Raw genomic sequence first — 22,923 nt, forward strand, 5'->3', positions numbered from 1 at the left:
CCACCATGCCTCAGGGGTGAAGGGAAGGTGACAGTTGGTTCACAGTTAGGTCAGTTCTTTTTTCCGGCTTCTTCTGAGAGGATCCTGGAGCATTGAGCTCTCAGTTTTTCTGAGTTTTTCTTCAGAAAAATCCTTAAAAATAGTGTTTTTCCTATTTACTCGACAGATAACATCTTTTGTCTGAGTTTGGAAGTCTTTTTTGACAGAAAATGCCATCTCTTTTTGTAAAATGTCCTTCTTGTGGGAAGAAGAAAGCCCAGTCAGACCCACACTCTCTGTGTATTGTCTGCCTGCCACAGAGTCACTGTCCTGACACCTGCAAGTATTGTAAGAACATGTCAAGGAGGACTCTCAAAGACAGAGAGAAGATCAGGCTACATGGGCTTCAGGAGAGGAAAAAGTCAACATCCTCTTCACTTCCCAGACCTACAGCAGAAGGAATGGCCCGATCGACGTCGACAGGTAGGATTGTACCTGTTTGTTCTCCATCGACGTCATCGGCACCACCGTCTCACCGGCATAGATCGCCGTCGACGGCGACCAGACCGACGTCGAGGGACAAAACGTCGAAGCATGGACACAGGGGTACATCTCCGTCGACGGCAGGCCGCCGTTCGGCGTCGAGTCATCTCCGGCGCTCCCGTTCGCCGTTGAGAACGTCTCACCCCTTGGCGTCGAAGGACACGACACCAAAAACACCTCGACGGCATGAACATCCGCCGTCGACCACTCGCCACTCAAAGTCGAGACACACGACGGCGAGTAGGTCCAGGTCCCGCGATAGGCGATCGGCGGCAAGACCTCCGACGTCAAGACCTTCGACGTCGAGAACAGATCAGCCATCGCAACCTTCGACGTCGAGGATGCAATCGACGTCGACACAACCTTCAGCTGTGTCACAGGCAGTAGAGCCAGCGGACAAAGCTCCCTCACCGGTGGTCTCTATAAGGAGTGCATCATCCCATTCCAGAGCATCGGGGCATGTTTCTCCCATCACAGCATCCCCGGATTCACAATACTCTAGGATGTATTCTCCTACTGCCTCATTACCGAGAACGCCATCGCCTACAGCTAGAGCAGGACGGGCTCGTTCTGCTTCTCGTCAGCCGACCACAAGACCTGCACACTCTGCTACAGCCTCTCGGAGCAGGTCCCGTTCCCGAAGGAGAACCAGGTCACGAACACCACGCAGAAGATCACCTTCTTGGTCTTCTTCAGGATCGTCTGTTGGGCGCTACTCCCCCACACTCACAGATTCTCCACCTGGTAGGATTTCCCCGGTGGATGATATCACCACTTTTAATGAGGTTCTTCTAAGGGGAGCGCAGAAGCTAAATATTGAGGTACCGGAGCCGGCCACCTCATCCTCAGTTATCTTTGAGACCCTACAACACAGATCAGTCTCGAGAAAACTGCTGCCACTAGTACCGGGTTTGCTGCAACCGACTATGGACACTTTTCTGTCTCCAGCCACTCTCAAGTCTGCCCCGGCTAGGATTCAAAAGAAATACAAAGCTCCGGAACAAGATCCTTTATTCCTGCGGAAGGATCCGCCACCGGACTCTGTGATCTTAGCCGCAGCCAGAAAAACACACTCTGTGGCATCATCTTCCACAGTCCCCCCGGATAAGGAGAGCAGACACCTAGACTCTCTGGGGAGTAAGATGTGCGGTACGGCGGCATCTGCTATGAAGGTCTCCAGCGCCTCAGCACTTCTGGGCAGATATGACCGCTCTCTGTGGGACTCACTCCACAGATTTACAGAAAAGTTGCCCAGGGAAGATAGACAGGACTTCCAGGAAATCTTGCAGGAAGGGGGCCTAGTATCTAACCAGGTCATCAGCGCGGCGGCGGACGGGCGGATTTGGCTGCGCATGGGTATGCGCACGGAATCTGCGCTAGGAGGTCTTCCTGGCTACGGCTCACGGGTCTGAAACAGGAAGCACAGCAGCGCATTTTGAACCTCCCATTCAGCGGGAGTTCGTTGTTCGGTACCCACGCGGATGAAGAGATGGCCCGAATGAAAACGGAAATCGACACGATGAGGGCAGTGGGCCTGGAACGTAAAAAAGACTTCAGGCGGAGGTACAGGCCGTATGACAGACGACCATTCCAGCAGAGGGTTCAAACCCCTCACTGGTCTCAAAGGCCACAACAACGACAGGGACGTCCCCTGTTTCAGGCACGTAGACCCACAAGAGACAGAGGGTCAAGTAGACCTCAACAGTCTACAGCAAAGACACCATCAAAGCAATGAGGCATTGCTTCCCTCAGCACTGTGCACCACTCCGGTGGGGGGAAGTGTTACGCATCATCTTCGCGAGTGGCACTCAATCACAAAAGACAAATGGGTGCTCAATATTGTCGAACATGGCTATTCTCTCCTTTTCAAAAAACCTCCTCCACACTTGCCGCCAGCAAGGTGTTTTCCTTCTCATCTCAGCCTGCTACGCAAGGAAGTTCTCGCACTCCTGCAAAAGAAAGCTGTAGAAAAGGTTCCTCCGGCACAAAAAGGAAAAGGGGTGTACTCCCGTTACTTTCTGGTGGCGAAAAAAGGTCAACAGGGCCTCTTCAGACCAATTCTGGACTTACGGCTCCTGAACAAGTACATAAGAAAACAAAAGTTCAGGATGCTAGCCCTTCACCAGATTGTCCCGCAACTGCATCAGGGAGACTGGATGTGCTCCATCGACCTACAGGATGCATATTTTCACATCCCAATAGCAACCAAACATCGGAAATTTTTACGTTTCCAGATAGCGTCACAGCACTACCAATTCAGAGTCCTTCCATTCGGCCTGAAGTCTGCACCCCGAGTCTTTTCAAAATGTGTAGCAGTGGTAGCGGCACACCTTCGAAGACAAAAAATATTCGTCTACCCCTACCTGGACGACTGGCTAGTGAAGGCCTCATCTCCGGATCAGGCGAGAAAACATCGAGATATCGTTCTAAGATCTTTCGAGTCTCTAGGTCTTCAAATCAACCACGACAAGTCAACCTTGATTCCAACACAAAACCTCCACTACCTGGGAGCGATACTAAACACAGAGCTCCAAAGAGTGTATCCTTCGGAGGAACGACTTTTATCAATCCACAGGAAGTGTCAACATCTATTAACAGCCGATGCACCTACAGCTCGTCAGGTGACATCGCTTCTGGGCTCCATGGCTTCATGCATCTTCATTGTCCCGAATGCCAGGCTACGCATGAGGCCCCTTCAGGAGGCATTAGAGAACAATTGGAGCCAAAAGACTGGTCACTGGGAGGACAGAGTTCGACTACCAGCAGTGGCTTTTCAATCACTACAATGGTGGATGCACAGACCTCACCTGTCGATAGGTTCTCCGTTTCACCAGACAATTCCAGTCGACACTCTGGTAACGGATGCGTCTCTTCAGGGTTGGGGTGCTCATCTGGGTTCCTTCCAAGCTCAGGGTCTGTGGTCCGACAAGGAAAAGAACTATCACATAAATCTACTGGAACTCAGAGCAGTCCATCTGGCTCTCAAATCTTTCTCTCCATTGGTTCAGGGGAAATCTATCCTAATTCAGACAGACAATACAACCACAATGTATTACCTGAACAAACAGGGGGGAACAAGATCACTACCTCTGTCTCGAGAATCCCAAACGATATGGCATTGGCTCCTGGCCAGGGGAATGTCTATCACAGCGGTACACCTGCCAGGTCAGCAAAACGTAGAGGCAGATTTCCTGAGCAGACATCTGGAAGACGCGCACGACTGGGTGCTACACGACGAAGTCGTCGAGGACATCTTCGGTCAATGGGGTCGACCTCAGTTGGATCTCTTTGCAGACGAAACAAACAAGAAATGCCCAGACTTCGCATCCAGGTTCTGCCGTCCGGGATCTCAAGGGAATGCCCTGTTGATCAACTGGTCAGGGACATTTCTCTACGCCTTTCCACCGATTCCCCTCATACCGGCAGTAATCAACAGATTTTACAACTCCAGAACCAGAATGATTCTGATAGCGCCACAATGGCCCCGCCAATTCTGGTACACGGACCTACTCAACTTATCGGAAAGACCTCACAGGAGGTTGCCGTGCAGACCGGATCTCCTGAGCAGAATGGAAGGCAGAATCCTACGTCCCAACCTTCCCTCTCTGAGCTTGACAGCATGGCTCCTGAATTCCTACAGTATGGGCACCTAGGGCTCTCACAGGAGTGCATGAGCATCTTGAAAGAGTCAAAACGACCTTCCACGCGGCGTTCTTACGCTTTTAAGTGGAAGAGATTTTACATCTGGTGCTCTCAACAAGGTATAAATCCCATACGAGCTCAGGAGGACGTCATACTATCCTATTTACTTCATCTGGCGAAGTCTGGTCTGCAGGTATCTTCTATTAAGGTTCATTTGTCTGCAATTACAGCGTATCGTAAGTCGCCTTCTCAGGAATCCTTCTTTACGATACCTGTAGTCAAGGATTTTTTAGAAGGCTTGAAAAAGGTTTTTCCTCCCATTCGGAGACCTTCTCCTCCATGGGAACTGAATGTAGTCCTGTCAAAACTTATGGGCCCTCCTTTTGAACCTACCCACAAGGCCTCTTTACAGCACCTTACGTGGAAGACGGCTTTTTTGGTGGCCATTACTTCAGCGAGGAGGGTCAGCGAAATTCAGGCTCTGTCTTGCAGAGAACCGTACACGGTTTTTCACGATAATAGAGTGGTTCTGCGAACTCACCCATCTTTCCTTCCGAAGGTGGTGTCAGAATTCCATTTCAATCAGACTATATCTTTACCGACTTTCTTTCCCAATCCGGAGACTCCGGCTGAGAAAGCATTGCATTCTTTAGACTTAAAAAGAGTGCTGAAATTCTATTTGGACAAAACAAAACCGATTAGACATTCTAACCATTTGTTTCTGAATTATGGTCATTTAAGAACAGGAGAGGCAGCGTCTAAACGAACGATATCAAGATGGATTGTGTCTTGTATTGTTAACACTTACCAACTGGCTAATAAGCAATTACTGGCTAGGCCAAAAGCGCATTCCACAAGGGGAAAAGCGGCTACTGCTGCCCTCCTTAACAATGTACCAATTTCCGAGATTTGTAAGGCTGCTACATGGAAGTCTGTGCATACCTTTACTAAGCATTACTGTTTAGACTCGGATGCAAGAGCGGATACCCAGGTGGGGCAGGCCTCTCTTAGAAATCTATTTGCATGAATATGTATTCTTTCCTGCACTTCTTTCGGACAGTCCGCAGAGTTTAGGGATGGGCTTGCTAATCTATTCAATGTTTATGACTATTGATGAGGATCCCCTGGAAGAGAAGGATTAGTTACTTACCTGTAAATCCTAGTTCTCTTCCAGGGGTATCCTCATCAAAGTCATAAACAACCCACCCTCCTCCCCGGACTTAAGTCTCCTAGAAGTGCAGGACAGATTATCTTTCTGATCAGTTACACAGATTGTCACCGTAAAAAAGTACTGACCTAACTGTGAACCAACTGTCACCTTCCCTTCACCCCTGAGGCATGGTGGGATACTGGAGGTGCTCAGGGTCTTAAAGGCACGGTGCCAAAGTTTTTATGGTTCTCCTGTGTTAACCTGCATGCAGCCTATTGGCTAAGAATGCTTCATTGTTTTTCAATGTGGTTTTTTCTATTTTTCTCTGATATTTACTGCTGTTTACTTCCCTAAGTCCAGTTTTTGGGGCTTAGGTAGATATTTATGATCTATTGTGATTTTATAATATTAAAAAAAAAAAAAAAAAAAAAAAACTTGCATAGAAATAAAGCATTTTAGCCTATTTATGATTATAGCCTGCATTGCTGTTTTACACATGATAATATGTATGTATTTTATATATATATGCTCCGGGGTCCCCGCACAAGGGCGGGAATATTCAATGTTTATGACTTTGATGAGGATACCCCTGGAAGAGAACTAGGATTTACAGGTAAGTAACTAATCCTTATCCTCCTCCTACCCCAGCTTTCTGTGTTCCCTATCTAGGGAATCTTCCCCTGAGTTAGAGTGAATGGGGGGGGGGGGGCGGGGGTCCATCAGACACGGATGAGTCATGGGTGTCTGACAGATGAGTAAGACCTATCCCTCCTCCTGGGGACCCTCTGTATCAAGCCTCTAGGAGTAATAGTGGGCCTACCTGAGTAACCCCTCCCCCCTTTTCAGTACCTGCAGGTTTCCTACCAGGGATGTGGTGTACCCCAGGTTCCTCATGACCCTCCCCAGTGTAGCCCAATTCTACCCTGTCTAAGATTGGGAGGTGAGTCTCTACTTCTGCTTCCTCCTGGCTACCCGAGTTGTCCTGATCAGCCTGGAGTGGTAATCCCACCCTCAACTCCTGAAAAGTGCAGCTTTCACATTGAGAGTCTAGGACCCGAGTTGTTTTCCACTGAAGACATCTTGCTAGAGAAATGTGGGTGCACCTGTATACTCTAACCAACTAGACTCTCTAAGAGTTTGGATAAAGGGCTATGCCAGATCCCCAATTAAACCAAACTAAGAGGCAAGTGACCCTAATCACTAACTGTAGTGTGTCCTAAAGACTACTAGTGGACTTTCCTGTGGAAAGTTACTAGTGACAAAGTGGTAGTTGCAAGTGTCTTATCTCACTGCTGCTACAAATGTAGGAAGCTGGCCTGATGTGTGGGGGACACCTATGGTGTTGTCACCTTATACCACCAGGTCCAGGAAACCCCTATTAGTGAAATGCAGGCAGTGTCTAGGGAGCCAGGGCTCTCTAGAGGTAGCTGTGGATGAGCAACCAAGACTTATCTAGGAGACAAGCAAAGCTTGTACAATACTACAATAGTCACACAGCAACTTGTCACACATGAAAGAACCACACGTGTTACAAAAATAAAGGTACTTTATTATAGTAACACAACACTAGATTATTTATAGGCAGTCCCCCCCAGCTAGAGGTAAGTGCACACTAGTTATATACGCAATAGCAATTACAAATTATCATAGAAACAAGAAACATTGGCAATACTTACTGAAAGTAGCAAGGGCGTTAGGAGAGGTGCAAATCATATACTAAGAAAGTGGAATGCTGGATACAGTCCCCCACCCAAGGATGTGGAGTTGTTAGGAGGAGCTGGAAGGATTAGGAACCCCAAGAGGTGAGTACCTGAGTGACAGATGGTGTTCCACGTTGGTTGTTGGGTTGCAGTTGGTCAGCGGTGTTGGAGAACCATCAACAAGCCTTGGCAAATGCAAGAGGAGCAAAAGAAGAGTTGCAAGGCTGAAGAGGACCAGTAAGGCCCAAGGGATTCAACCCTTAGAGGGGAGTCCTGGGTGACCCTCATCAGTCGAGAGAGCTAACAGAAGCAGTCGCAGTCCTGAAAGGCAACCCACTGGCAGCATGCACACTAAGTCGCAGTGAGGTCTAGTCAGCAGACCTGAAAAGGAGTCCCACGTCGCTGGAGCAGCAGAGAGGAGGCTGTGCTTGGGAAGAAGTGCTGGGGGCCGGGCTACTCGGAGCCTGGAGATCCCTTGGAGCAGGAGACAGCAAGCCTTGGTAGCTGCAAGAGTTCCGGAGCACAGAGTTACTGTCCTGCAAGGAGAGGTAAGGGCTCACTGTCTCTCAAGTTGGACAGCCGGCAAAGAGGACCAAGTGGAGCACTCTGGACCAACACCTGTGATGTAGGATCCAAGCCGTTCCAGCGAAGAGCAGATCCACGCAGCCAAACGTCGTTACTGTAGGTGCCTGCAGATGCAGGGAAGTGACTCCTTCACTCCAAGGGAGATTCCTTCTTGCTTCTTGGTTTAGGCTGAAGTCTCATCGACCCTAGAGGTTGCACAGCTAGGAAAGTGTTGCAGTTGCTGGAAGAAGCTGGAGAAACAATGTTGCAAAGCGAAATCGTCACTGGAGTTGCTGCCTTCTACGTTCCTGAAGAGTCCAGCAGCGGTTCCGGTGGCCAGGAGCTGAAGAGGTTGTTGCAGAAGAGTCCTAGTGGAGTCTTGTATGCCAAATCTGGGGACCCATCTGCAGGGGAGCCCCTAAGTAGCCCTACCAGGGGGATTGGTCACTCTGCGGGTGACCACCTATCAGAGGGGTCACTGACGTCAGTCACCTCTCCTGACCAACCAGATGATCCCGGATGCCTCTGCACATCTTGGTTTCAGGATGGCACAATCAAGTAGCCACCTGGAAGAGCTCTGGGCACCACCAAAAGGGTGGTAATGGACAGGGGAATGGTCACTGCTCTTTCCTTTGTCCAGTTATGTGCCAGAGCAGGGACCCGGGGTCCCTGCACTGGTGCAAACCGGTTTATTAAAGGAGGGCACCAAATGTGCCCTTCAAATCAAACCAGTGGCTTGGGGAGGCTACTCTTCCCAAGCCTTGCAACACCTATTTCAAAGGGAGAGGGTGTTACCTCCCTCTCCTACAGGAAATCCTTTGTTATGCTTTCCCCTGCCTGGGCTGGTGAAGCAGCAGGAGGGCAGAAACCTGTCTGAGGTGTGGCAGTGGCATAGGCTGCCCGGATAACCCCATAAGATTGGTAGGAGTAATACTGGGGGTCCTCTAAGGAGCCCCCAGAGTGCGTGGAATCACACAACCAATACTGGCAACAGATTTGGGGGTTTGATTCTGCCATGTTTGATACCAAACATGCCCAGGTTCAGAGTTACCATTATGTAGCTGGGCATAGGTACATAGGTACCAGTACACAGGTAAAATGGCTCCCCCGCACTTACGAAGTCCAGTACAATGGAACTGGAGTTCGCAGGGGCACCTCTGCTCATGCAGGGGTGCCCTCATACACAGGGACATGAACCCTGCCCTCTGGGCTACGAGGGCCTACCATAGGGGTGCCTTACAGTGACCTGTGGTGAAAGGGTGCATGCACTTTTTCACGCAGGCTGCAATGGCAGGCCTGCAAATACAATTTGCATGGGCTCCATGGGTGGCACAATACATGCTGCAGCCCATGGGGAACCCCTAGTGCCACAATGCCCTGGGTACCTAGGTACCATATACGAGGGACTTGCATGGGGGCACCAGTATGCCAAATGTGGGGTGTGTGAAATCCTAGCAACCAAATTTAGAGGGAGAGAGCACAGTCACTGGGGTGCTGGGTAGCAGGATCCCACTGAAAACAGTCTAAGCAGAGCGATAGCAGGCAAAAAGTGGGGGTAACCATGCCAAAACAAAGTGACTTTTGTAGGAAGCTGGCCTGATGTGTGGTGGGTACCTAAGGTACTTACCCTGTTAGTGAAGTGTAGGCAGTGTCTAGAAGCCTTGCTCTTGGGTGGAGGTGCTTCATACCTCCCCCCTGCAGGAACAGCAGCATGTGGCGGTGAGCCTCAAAGGCTCCTGCCCTTTGTCACTGCTGCCTCAGGGCACACCAGCTAGTGGAGATGCCCCCAAACCCCCACCGGACCAAGTCCCACATTGGTGGCAGGTCCGGCGGGCAAATTAGTAAACACGAGTAGGAGTGCCCCCCCAGCTGGGACCACCCTTAGCATGCCCAGAGCTGAGGTGAACCCCTCGCTGAAGAATCCTCCATCTTGTTTTGGAGGAAGATAGACAATAGGGTTAGGACTGTGTCCCCCTTCTCAAAGGGAGTGGGTATAGGAAGGATGCAGCCACCCTCAGGGTCAGTAGCCATTGGTTACTGCCCTCTGACCCCTGTAACGCCCCTAAATCTAGTATTTAGGGGCACCCCTGAACCTTGCTCTTCAGATTTGTGGCGACCTCAAAGAAGAAGGACTTAAGAGCCGCACCCGCAGAGAAGACTTAAGACAACAACTGACTTGGTCCTAGTCCTACCGCCCTGTCTGCAGCTTCAAGACCCCTGCAACAAAAAGATTACTCATCCTGCAGGACCAGAGACCTCTACAAACCCCCAGAGGAATGCCTACCTCCCTAAGGACCAAGAACTCCAGAGGACAGCGGCTCTGTCCACAAAGAAACCCCCAAGAAGGACTTCAGAGCCCTCCAGATCCACAAGTCCTGCCCACTCTGCACGCAACACCCACGGCCCAAGTCTATGTGGCCCACCTAACCAGAGAGAGTCCCCAGGCGATTCCAATGTTGAGTCCACCCTGCGTTGACCCCTCCTGGTCACCACAATGACCCCTGCAGCCTGAATCCAGCGGGATCCCCCTGACCGCATCTGGTGAAGATATCTGATGCCTAAAGTTACCCCTGCACCCGCAGCCCCCTGGCCTTGGGGAACAATGCCAACAGTCCATCGACATCCAGAGGAGCCTCAACTTACCCGTCCAGCCGTTGGTCTTCTTCAGCCGACCCTTTGGACCAAGCCTGCAGCCTCTTTGTGAACCTGGAGTTCCTCATTGAAAATCATTGGGCACCTGACATTGTATTTGCACCCTGCTTCTGGTCGCCGCTGAGGGTGTGTTTGATGCTGACCTGTAATCCCCCCCACCCCCGGTGCTGATCTAAACGCCCCAGGGCCCATGCCCTGAGACCGTGGGTACTTACCTGCAAACTGTTCACTTCAGAGTGCCCCCAGTCCCATAGGATTCCACTGGGTGCCCAACACCAAATTTGACCTCTGCACCCGGCCAGCCCTGTGTTGCTGGTGGTGCATCTTTGATGTCTTCCTAAACTTTGCCCTATGGGCACCTTAACCCCCAAAGACTGGGACCGTAAGTCTTGTACTTACCCGTAAACAGTGTATGTATTCCCCCCCCCCCCCAAAAAAAAAAAAACAGGACTGCATTGCCTTTAATGAATATCTACTTTTGATATTGAAAATTGTTTTAACTGTGAATTACAAACAAAGTGCATTTGATACTTGCATTTGATGCTTGAAAGTGATACAAACCTGGAACTGTTCCTGCAAGAAAGATCCTGTTGGCTCTAGAAATAAAGTAACATAAAACATTGGACTGGAGTTAGTCATTGAGAGTGTGCCTCATTTATTTGACTGTGTGTACAACAAATGTTTAGCACTACCCTCTGATAAACCTAACTGCTCGACTACACTACTACAAAAGAGAGCATTAGTATTATCTACTTGAGCCTCTGTAAAGCCTCTGGGGAACCCATTGGTATAATATATACAGAACCAGCTTACTACACCAGGGTTTCCACTCCTGATTATTTCCCATGAAAAAGAAAACAGAAGGATGGCGACTGATTTTTGCCCTTTGGAAACTCAAGTTCCTTAAAAACAGACCTTTCAAATGGTATCCTTGCAAGAGGTCCATATGTTGTTACAGGCAAGGTAGTTGCTCAGGTCCCTGAATCTACAGGATGTATACTTACACAGCCCCCATTCATCAGAGACCGTGTCTATTGGACTTGTGGCAGAGCTTGACTATCAATTTAAGACACTTGAGGCCTGATTACAACTTTGGAGGACGGTGTTAAACCGTCCCAAAAGTGGCGGATATACCACCTACCGTATTACGAGTCCGTTATATCCTATGGAACTCGTAATACGGTAGGTGGTATATCCGTCACTTTTGGGACGGTTTAACACCGTCCTCCAAAGTTGTAATCAGGCCCTTTATTTCTGCCAGAAATCTGCCCCTCAGATTTTTACTAAGTGTCTTGCACCTGCGGCAGCCTTCTTTTAGTGACTGGACCACCAGTATTCACATATCTGGATAAGCTGGTGAAGTAACTCAAAAGTAAAATAAGCCCATACCTTCATGAAGGCTTTCATCAACCTATTCCATTGGTAGTCCTGGTACTCGGTGTACTAGTCACTCCACAATAATCCAGTTTGTAGTTGCGATCCTGGACACACCCAACAAAGACATACCCATCAACATAATGCATCACAAAAGTGTAGACGATGGTTCCAATATTTTGAGACCACCACACTGTTTTTGTTAGGACTTTCAAATCATTACAGATCTTATGTCTTCATGCGTGTCTCGTTTCTTTCTGCAGGTGTGGATGAGACTGACACAGTAAGATCTGGATCTGCAGTGGCGACAGTCAACAGATTCTTGGAATGAAACAATGATTGTTTCCTGAAGATTCAGACAGGCTCTGCTGAGGTGGACGTTCCTAGACAACCTAAACGCAGGCCTTGCATTTCAGCCCACCATGGAAAGAATTGTTATGAAAACAGATGCTTTGATGTTAGGATGTGGAGCACACATGCACAGACTGTCCACAAGAGTCTGGGTGGATGAGGAAAAATCACTCAACATCCTAGAGTTGCGAGAGAGCAAGCTAGGATTAAATTTGTTCCTGCCAAGATTAGTGGGCCAAGCTATGTTAGTCAACACAGACAACATGAACTGGATCTACTATATTGTCATACAGGGAAGCATGGGGTTTTGTTCCCTGTCAGAGGAGCTGCAGATGCTGTTGGACTGGGCCATAGCGACCCAGGTGAATATATCTGTGGTATTCCTACAGGGGAGCAAAACAAAACCAAAAAGATGCACTCGGGTGGTCCCTGTCAAACTACATGAATGGGAGCTCCACTAGTATAAACTACAGTATGTCTTCTGAAAATGGGATCGCCCTACAGTACAGCTATGTGCCACCCTGAAGAGCAAGAAATGCCTCTGCTACTGTGGTAGGAGCTGGCAACCGGGGGCGAACAGCAATGCCTTTTTGATTATATGGTTAAACGCTTAACTTATGTGCTTTCACCATTTCTTGTCATTCCCCGAGTGCTGAGGACTTGCACGGTGGACCGTTGCTTACTGGTTCATATTACCCCAACGAGGCCTTCCCATTTCTAGTACAGCTACCTGTAGATTATCATCATGTCCACAGATACAATTCAAGCACCTTTCCAGGCTTCTTTCCATGCAGAACAGAGCGGCGGTCCACCACAACCTGAAGTCACTTAAGCTGACAACTTGGTTCCTAACCACTTATTGGTTACCTATTTCAACATTCCTGCACACTGCAGGGAAGTACTGATACAAGCACGGGCACCTACTACAACAAACACTTACAGACCTCAGTAGGAATGCTTCTGTTGGTGGTCTATAAATAAAGGAGTTCATCATCTTGATGCAATCCCATAAAGTACTGCTTTACGTACTGTACCTTGCCCAATAAGGTCTCAGATACTCCTCAGTTGTGGATCACTACGCCACAATATCGAGGTTTAGAAAGACAAAGGATGCTTCATTATTTTCATCAGACAATTTAGCAATGGCCTTTTTGGGCTTGTCAAGCTATGAGACGCCCTCCAGTACCATGGAAGTTGAATATAGTGCTTGGCCGGTTGATACAGCTTCCCTTTGAGTCGATCCATAGGGCACATTTTGAGTACCTCTAATGGAAAACTGTGTTGCTAGTGGCTGTTATCTCAGAAAGAAGAGATGGAGAGTTCGAAGCATTCACCATGAACGAACCATACCTTTTCTTCACAAAGGATAGTCACCTTGCACACCAGCCCTAGGTTCGTACACAAGATGCCCTTAACAAACCTGTATCTTTCAGACCCCCTTTTTTTTTTTACCACACCCATCCAATTCAGTAGAAATATTGTTATATTGGTTGAATGTGCACAGATTCATCAGGTTCTGTATGAGCAAAACTAAAGAAGTGTACTTTTGAGCAGTTAAGTGTCTTGTTTGGCTGCACTTTCCCTATATTTAAACAAGGAATTGCCCTCTGGCTGTCAGCTTGCATCACCTCTTATCAGTGTAAAGCTAAGCTCTTGGTTCAAAACAGAATGAGGGGCATTTCTTAAGAAGCATGACAACACTTGTGCTATACACAGGAGTTCTTCACCTGGGCATTGGCCACAGAGCCATGTGGAAAATCAGGCATACTTTCAACAAGCACTGCTATCTGGATGAAAATGCTGGAGGTGAAAATTTGTTGGATCAAGCAAGTCTATGCTGCCTCTTTCAGTAAAGGAGAGCCTGATTTCCGCGTTATTCACTTTTGATTAATGCTGGCTTTCCTGATTCAAGCATGTATTTCTATGAAAGATCCAATGGTGCAGAAGAAAGTAGTTAATTACCTGTAACTCGAGTTCTGCAGTATTGATGTCTTTCATATTCACATGCAACCTTTTCTCCTCTACGGTCAGAGACTCACTACCTATTTTGTAGAGTTAAATATGTATTATGGTGGTCTCTAGGGGGAGTACAGAACTCAGCTCTTCCACAGCATTGGTCCAGGTTTGGGTTGTTTAAACACAAAAAAAGTGTGTCTGCTACCAAACACTTTTTTGGCCCTTTGGCTGTTTCTTCACTGTTGACTGTTTAAATTTATCAGGGATTCTCAGCCTGACACTGGGTAATGATTCAAGCATGTATGTCTATGAAAGATACCAACATTGGACAACTGGAGTTGCTGGTTAATTTCTTTGAGACCTTTGGAAGAGAAGTAGAAGGTTTCAGTCCCTGGTGGCAAAAGTATATGGTCAGAGAATGCATTTGTACAGTGCAGTATATGGCACTCTTGCACATGCTAAACGCACTTTATATGCATGATCTAAGAAATGTAGGGCGTTAGTAATTTTAAGCACTCATCTCTCATAGCATACATGAGAAAGATTGGATACAGAAAATGACCATGTAAGGTATTGTCCTGTGTACTGGCAGAAGTACCATAGGTGCAGTGAAACTCTGAAATCTTGTTTTTGCAGGTGCTGGGTGATGGAAGTCATTGAGGAATTGGCACTTGTGTTTTTTGTGGATTTTGGCCGCTCTGCTACAGTCCTGGCTTCGTCATTACGAGCACTCGAAAACAAGACATTCTGGACAGTACCACCCTTGACACAGCCATTTATGCTTCAAGATGGTATTGAGCTATTTTACATTGTTTTAATTGTTCTCATGAAAATAGAAAATGTAAACCAAATGTTTCCTGTGTATAGGAGTTAGTCGTTTTTCCTTAACATGTAAAGTTATTTTCTCTCCATTCTGAAGATGCTCTTGGTTCTCTGTTCATGGGCGGGACTATTCAGAGTTTATAAATTGAATATACATGCCCTTGATAGAGGACTGTTGTTACTAGTAAGCCATTTTCTCTTTTGCTTGTTATTGCAGGGGTCTTCCATTCCGAAAATATTGTTGGCAGCATTTTGAAGGGGAAGCTAAATGGCCGATCTCATAGCGAGGTATTACCCTGAGCTGTGTTTTGCATCAGGGGCAGTTTTCTAAACATCTAGTGCTCAAGGCACTGGTATTCAGGGAGGTGTAGGAGATGAAAAAGTGAGAAAGAAAGGAGGCTGTGAGGATCTGCTGGGTTTAGATGTAGGCTTTCAGAGGCTTTGCAAGGGTATTTGGAGCTGTATGAGGATCCTGAGGGTTCTATAGGAATTTTGGGGGTTTAGGCAAGTAAATTCTGGAGAATTTGCCTGTGTATGTTTTAACTACTTGTAGATCTGTTGGTACATTTGTAAGGCTTTTTGGGAAGTGTGTTCGAGTACATTGGAAATTATGTGATCGCCTGGAACTACGTGAGTGTCTTTGTGGGAGTATGGTGGTTGTGTGTTGGGGGAACCGTGTTTGGTTTTATTTGGGCTATATGGCCATCTGTTCTGAACTCTGTAATTCTCTTTGAAATCTGCTGTAACGTGTCAGAGGGTTTTCTGAAAACAAGGTTCTGAAAGGGCTTATGAGGAGGGTTCTTTTGCGTTCATTTACAGTGAAAGGGGCCTTTTGAGGGTATGGGAAGTGTCCTGTGGAGGAGAAGCCTGGGTGGTCTCCGGTCCAAGTAGATCTGGTGGCAATCGAGGTGTGTGATTGTTTTGAAAACTATGTTAGGTATTATAGGGGCTATGTACGCTGATCCATAGTGGTGTGTGTGTTTTGAGTGGACTAGACGGGCCTTATGGGGGTTATGTAGGTCCTTTTGAGACCAATGTCCTGGTTTGTTTAGCCCATGGGTCGGTGGGACCGGTCTAAGAGTCTTTAGGTGCCTGTCAGGAACTGCGGAAGGAAACTTTTCAAACTGCTTCTGAATTGGTTAGTACATTATTTGTATTTAAGTTTGGTGACATTCGGAAAGTCAGTTGGAGATTGGATAGGTGTTTTGAGGGATTGCTTGTGTTCGTGTTATGTGTAGACCTGTTAGAACCCATATGAGGAGCTTTCGTGACCTGTAGGAGGGTCTTTTGGCAACAGAAACAGTAATGAGCGGAAGGTTTAGGGTTCTTTTCTCTGTATGAGGATTTGGGGGAATTGCATGATGAGGTACCATGGCCAATTCCGCGGATAGTCTTTCAAGGATTTGGTGATAACGGCACTAGATTTTTTTTGTGACTCTCTTAGGGTTTATTGGGAGATGTCTGACGATTTGTTGTGAGCTATACGGAATTCCCTTGGGAGCAATGTGAGTTTTTTTTAGGAGGAATGTGAGGATCTGATGGCACCCATGTGTGGATCTGCAGGGAGACATTTGAGGAGTTACTGGAAGCCATATGGAGATCTGTTGTGCTGGTTTCTTGGGTCTATCCAGTATTCTGTTATGGCGTTTGTGTGTCCTTTTATCATGCCTGTTATTGTTTTGAAAGTAAACTGGAAGAGGTTGATCCTGTTTTAGCCATCAGAAGTCAAAGGTTGTGAAGCATATCATGCTTGCGGCTGCTCTTAGATGTACCAGTGCTTTAACATACCGATCAAAACCTTTGTGTATATTGGAGGTTTGTAACATTTTTGCAACAAGGATGGTTTAAGAGGATAACTACATCTAACATCTTTCTGTTTTTTCTCGATTTTGTGTACTTTTCTTAGTCTCACATTCTTGAGTTTATAATGAATGCTGAGGAGTAGTATGGTGGATATCTGATGACGCTGTTACACAAACTTTCAACCCAGCCTTGGATGGAAAGCACCTGCAGAGTGTACAGACTAAAAATCGTTTTTTGTCTGCATAGCATCAGCAGCAGCACTTGAGTCAGCTTTGTTTGAAGAAGATCTCCCTTTTGGACGTATCAGTTTCTTTTACATGGTTGAGCCTGAGCCCAGAAGTTTTTCAGTGACGGTGAGCTTTTGTGTTGGAGAAGAAACAAAGTGTGTGCATGTTCAGCAAATATGTGCAGGTGTTCTTTTTTGTGACATGAGGTGATTATGGCTAATTGTTTAACAGCAGGGGCCTGATTCCGTTTTTTTGTGCACCTAAACTCTACACTTTTATAAGTTTTACATTTTTGGGGTGAAAACTTGTTAAGGGGATGAGGTTTTCTCCTCTGAAGTACATTTTCCTTTTGGATGGAATAAATAAGTTACATGTGAATAGCACATTGTGCATGCTGAAATGTCTGCTATATTGAAATTCTGCATTTTGAAATGTGATCCATACCACAACTCCTGGAAATTAGCAAATTACATTGATACCTGTAAATGCTTGATAATCACATAAACCTCAGAAATGTCTTCAAAATGTAGCGATTCCTCTATTTGTTATGTTCCACTTGATTTGTGACTATTGTGCCAAGTGAGAAACAATTCGTAGTTTGTTATCTCTATTGTTTCAGTTGTAGTTTCATGTGTTCCCAGAGATAGAAAAATGTGTTTTCCAAGCGAAAAAATCTAATTTCAGAAATTTTCAATAGCATGTTTTTTCTTTTTACTGAAAACAGTCAGATTTCAGACGTTTATCCTTTCAATACTTTTATGTTAAACAACAACAAAAAAAAGTTGTTTTGAAAGTTACCTAATATCAATTTAAGCAACTAGTGAAGTGTTTTGAAAGTTTGGTTAATATTAAATGATCCATCTTAAGCGCTAACCTTTATTCAATACCCTTGTTTCTCGTTTATTGGGTAAAATATGCATGCGTGCAAGGCATACGTCATTTTAAGACTAGAAAGTGATGACAACAAATATTCTTACATTCTGCATCGTAGAATCCTCACTAATAGTCCTAAACATAGGATGTTTCCTGACAGCGTATGGGATCCCGGAACACTTCTGTCATCTCATTTTGTAGGTGTGTGTGTGTGTGTGTATATATATATATATATATATATTATAGTGAAGGTGGATATTTTGAAAAAATCCAATTACAAAAAGTCACTTAAGTACAAGAAATGCAAGCAGCATTGGCTTAATCGTTTTGTGTGAACAAATAACCTACATTGCAGCATATAGCTCGAAAATGTCCTTTACAATTATGTAGGATTGAACATTCCTACTATAGAGGAACACATGAAAACAAAGATTGTCTACAAAGTGGATAAAGTCAATTAAAAGTATGCTGCCCCTTTAAGAAGTCAACAGCTTTCAACTCTCAGCATTCCGTGTGCCTGCAGTTTACTTCACAGTCTGTTCTTTGTTTTTTTTCCCAACTTTTGCTGAATGGATCCTAGAACATTTTTCGTTCTTTTTTTCAATTCATTCAACTTTTTACCATCCCTCTCCAGTCTTTAACCTCTGGTTTGTTTTGAAGAGTGTTTTTCCTTTCCAAATGCCTTTGCTATTTGAGAAGTGCATTTCCTGTAGTAGGAAGAAGGCTGCCACAGAGCCACACTCTTTGTGTGGTCTGTTTACCACCCTCTCACTCTTTATACAGCTGTGAAATTTCCCACAAAATGTCAAAAAGAGTGTTAAAGGACAGAGAGGAAATTCACTTGAGTGGGCAGTTGGAAGACCTCAAAGATCAACAGGAAAAATAAAGACAAAAGCAAAGAAGAGAGAGGGGTGGTTTCCCTCTACTTGACCTCTGTTTCTGTCCAAGAAGGACTCCAGAGAAGCAAGATAGAAGCAGAAAAGGCAACATACACATCACTGACCTCCTTCCATACACTTTTGACTTCGGTCGATGCCTCGGCACTGACAACACTTGCCGGCAACTTAGACATTAATGCCAAAACCTTTGACTACAAGACTTTTGATCTCAAGCCCATTGACGTTGAGACTATCACCACCGGTAACCTTATTTGTAAACAGATTTTATTGATATTTAGAAACTTACATATTAGCATCAAGTCAATGTCATACCTGGACATTTGCAATATACGTTCAGCAGTCATGAATTGTTATACAGTAATTCCTCATTGGACTCCAAGGTCCTCCCCCCTTTTCCCTTTTCATCTTTGTTACTCTATCAATTACTCCCCCTCTGGTTCCCTCCCTCCCTGCATCTGAGTCAGTGGCTGTAGAAAGCTGGCATGGTGTGTGGTGGGTACCCAAGGTACTTACACCCATTAGTTATCACCTCTCAGTGAAGTGTAGGCAGTGTCTAGAAGCCAGGCTCTCTACAGGTAGCTTTGAATGAGCAGCCAAGGCTTATCTAGGAGACATGCAAAGCTCATGCAGTACCACTGTAGTCACTCAGCACATGAAATAAAATAGTTGTATATATATATAAAGGTACTTTATTTTAGCAACAAATCACCACAAAATACTAGAAAGGCAATCATCCAATAGGCAGTAGGAGGTAAGTATTACATTAAATATATGCACTAGCAATCAGAAGTAGGCATAGAAAAGGTTAAAAAATAGTACAAATAGCAATAACCAATAGTAACCCTAGGGGGAGCACAAACCATATACTAAACAAAATGGAATGCGAACACAGGAGCCCCACCTAGGTAAGTAGATTGTTTAGAGGGGAGCTAGGAGTGCCAGAAGACCACAAAGGTAAGTAACACTGTACCCCCCCAGTGACCAGGAATTCAGGAGTTAAACACAGGATTTTCCCCCAAACCACCCAAAAGGAGGAAAAGAACAAAAAGAAGACACCTAGACAAGACTGCAAGAAAACCAGCAGTGGATTCCTCAAGAAAGAAGACTTGTGGAGAGAGGGGACCAAGACGAAGACTCACAGTGGAGTGCAGGAGGAGTAGGAACTACTACCCACCCAGCTGTACTTGCAGGAGTTGGGTCGACGGTGATGAAGAACAGGTCAGCACTGCAGCACCGGAGCTGGAGAAGAGTTCCTGAGGGATGCAGATGATGTACCCCGCAGGAGTGAAGATTGCAGATGGGTTTTGGTGCAGGAATTCCACTAACAAGCCTTGGCAAAGGCAAACTCACGGTTAGTGGAAAAGCGGTGCTGCCAGGGACCAGCCAGGCCTAGGAGGACTCAACCCAGGAGGGGGAGTCACTGGGGACCCTCAACTTCGTAGAGAGTCCACAGGAGCCGAGGTAGCACCCGCAGGAGTCCCACAGGGTGGGGACACAGGAGTCGCAACAGAAGCCCATGCAGCACTACAAAAGAGGATCCCACGTAGGAGGCTGTACTTTGAAGGAAGGAGTGCTGGGGGCTGGAGCTACATGTCACTGAAGATCCCATGGAGGAGATGCAAACAAACCTTGGCAGCTGCAAGAGACACAGTGCACGGGGTATTGTCCTGTGTGGGTATGCAAGGGCTTACCTCCGCCAAAGTTGGACAGGTGGCAGAGAGGACCAAGAGGACTACTCCGGACCACCACCCATAATGCAGGATTCACTCAGCTCAAGATGAGGGAAGATCCATGCAGCCGTTCATACCTTGCTGTAGGTGCCTGCGGTTGCAAGGGAGTGACTCCTTCACTCCAAAGGAGATTCCTTCTTCTTCTTGTGCAGACTGAAGAGTTTCCGTCTTCTGAGGATGCATGGCCGGGGAAATATTGCAAAGCTGGCAGGAGACTTGGAAGCAAAGATGCAAAAGAGTCTTCTTCGTTGTTGCAGCTTTTGTCGGTTCCTGGAGGGTCCAGTCGCCGTTCCAGTGGCCAGAAGTCGAAGTGGAGCAGAGATGCCCCCTGAATACCAGTCCAACTCCTAGTGCTAGGCTGACCAGTTTCTGCCAGCCTGCCACAACCAGACGAGTTTCTGGCCACATGGGGAGAGTGCCTTTGTCACTCTGTGGCCAAGAACAAAGCCTGTACTGGGTGAAGGTGCTTCTCACCTCCCCCTGCAGGAACCTAAACACATCCCCCTAAATCTAGTATTTAGGGGCAACCCAGAACCCAGGAAATCAGATTCCTGCAACCTACACAAAGAATGACTGCTGACCTGAAAGCCCTGCAGAGACGATGGAGACAACTGACTTGGCCCCAGCCCTACCGGCCTGTCTCCCAACTCAAAGAACCTGCCCAGCGACACATCCAACAGGGACCAGCGACCTCTGAAGCCTCAGAGGACTGTCCTGAACTGAAGGACCAAGAAACTCCTAAGTGCAGCGCCACTATTCACTTACAGCAACATTTTTGCAACAACGAAGCAACTTTCAAAGAACTCACTCTTCCCGCTGGAAACGTGAGACTTCACAATCTGCTTTCGACGCCCCCGGCTCGAGCTCCAGAGAAACCACACTGCAGAGATGACTCCCAGGCGACTGCGACCTCGTGAGTAACCTGAGACGACCCCTCCTGTACCCTCACAGCGACACATGCAGAGAGGACCCAGAGGCTCCCCCTGACCGCGACTGCCTGGAACAAAGAACCCGACGCCTGGACCAAGCACTGCCCCCGCAGCCCCCAGGACCAAAAGGAACCGAACTCCAGTGAGGAAGTGACCCTCAGGGAACCCTCTGCCTAGCCCAGTCGGTGGCTGGCCCGAGAAGCCCCCCTGTGCCCTGCCTGCACCACTTGAGTGACCCCCGGAGCCCTCCATTGGTTTCTACTGAAAACCTGACACCTACTAAACACACTTCACCCGGCCACCCCTGTGCTGCTGAGGGTGTGATTTGTGTGCCTGTTTGTGTCCCCCCAGTGCTCTACAAACCCCCCCTGGTCTGCCCTCCGAAGACGCAGGTACTTACCTGTTGGCAGACTGGAACCGGAGCACCCCTGTTCTTGATAGGCACCTATGTGTTTTGGGCCCTCCTTTGACCTCTTCACCTGACCGGCCCTATGTTGCTGGTGCGGTGACTTTGGGGTTGCCTTGAACCCCCAATGGTGGGCTGCCTATGCCCAGGAAACTGAACTTGTAAGTGCTTTACTTACCTCAGAAACTTAACCTTACTTACCTCCCCCAGGAACTGTTGATTTTTCAGTGTGTCCACTTTTAAAATCGCTTATTGACATTTTAACCTATACTGTGTATGTTACTGCTATAATTCAAAGTTCCTTACTTACCTGTGTGGAGTACCTTGCATTTTATGTATTTACTTCAATTCTTGAATCTTGTGGTTCTAAAATAAATTAAGAAAATATATTTTTCCTTATAAAAACTATTGGCCTGGAGTTAAGTTTTTGAGTGTGTGTTCCTCACTTACTGCATGTATGTGTACAACAAATGCTTAACACTACCCTCTCATAAGCCTACTGCTCGACCACACTACCATAAAATAGAGCACTAGTATTATCTAATTTAGCCACTATCAACATCTAAGGGGAACCCTTGGACTCTGTGCACACTATCTCTCACTTTGAGATAGTATATACAGAGCCAACTTCCTACAGGAGTGACCACTCCCCTGTCCATCATCACCATAGGGGTGGTGCTCAGAGCTCCTCCAGAGGGTCCCTGAATTCTGCCATTTTGAATCCAAAGTTTGCAGGGACCTCTGGGAGCATCTGAGTGGTCAGGTCAGGCAGGGGACGTCAGAGCCCCCCTCCTTTTGCGTCACAGCGACTTCTGCCTTTGCCAAGGCTTGTTGGTGGCGTTTCCTTGCCACTGACCAACTGCAGCCAACCAGCCGGCATGGGACGTTGACTGCATCTTCCAGAAACTCTTCACCTGCTCCAGGGCTCCATTCCTGACCGTCTTCGTCCTACTGTCGACCAACTCCTGCAACCACAGCTGGGTGGGTAGTAGCTCCTGCTCCCTCTGAACTCTTTTGTGACTTCTGGACTTGGTCCCTTTCCTCCACAGGTCTTCCTTTTCAGGAATCCACTGCTGGTTTCTTGCAGTCTTGTCTAGGTGCTGGGTGTTCTTCTTTTCCTTCCTTTTGGCTGGTTTGGGGAAAATCCAGTAACTTACTCCTTTCTTCCTGGTCGTTGGGGGCACTGTTGTACTTACCTTTGGGGTTTCCTAGTACCCCCAACTCCCCACTACACATTCCACTTACCTAGGTGGGGGTCCTGCACTCTTATTCCATTTTTTTAGTATATGGTTTGGGCTCCCACTAGGGTCACTATTGCCTTTT

General features: G+C 47.0%; 1 protein-coding gene across 1 annotated transcript in view; it reads left to right on the forward strand.

Annotated features, from left to right (window-relative positions):
• TDRD10 (tudor domain containing 10) overlaps positions 1-17,571 on the forward strand; it is a 696,763-nt gene extending 679,192 nt beyond the window's left edge. The window contains exons 13-15 of the mRNA XM_069218205.1: positions 14,548-14,702; positions 14,951-15,021; positions 16,640-17,571. Coding sequence (XP_069074306.1) covers positions 14,548-14,702; positions 14,951-15,021; positions 16,640-16,678 — 265 coding nt within the window. The 3' untranslated portion in view covers positions 16,679-17,571. The remainder of the gene's footprint in view (positions 1-14,547; positions 14,703-14,950; positions 15,022-16,639) is intronic.
• The last annotated feature ends 5,352 nt before the right edge of the window (positions 17,572-22,923 follow it).

The sequence above is a fragment of the Pleurodeles waltl genome, chromosome 12 (assembly GCF_031143425.1).
Source record: "Pleurodeles waltl isolate 20211129_DDA chromosome 12, aPleWal1.hap1.20221129, whole genome shotgun sequence".
Taxonomy (NCBI): domain Eukaryota; kingdom Metazoa; phylum Chordata; class Amphibia; order Caudata; family Salamandridae; genus Pleurodeles; species Pleurodeles waltl.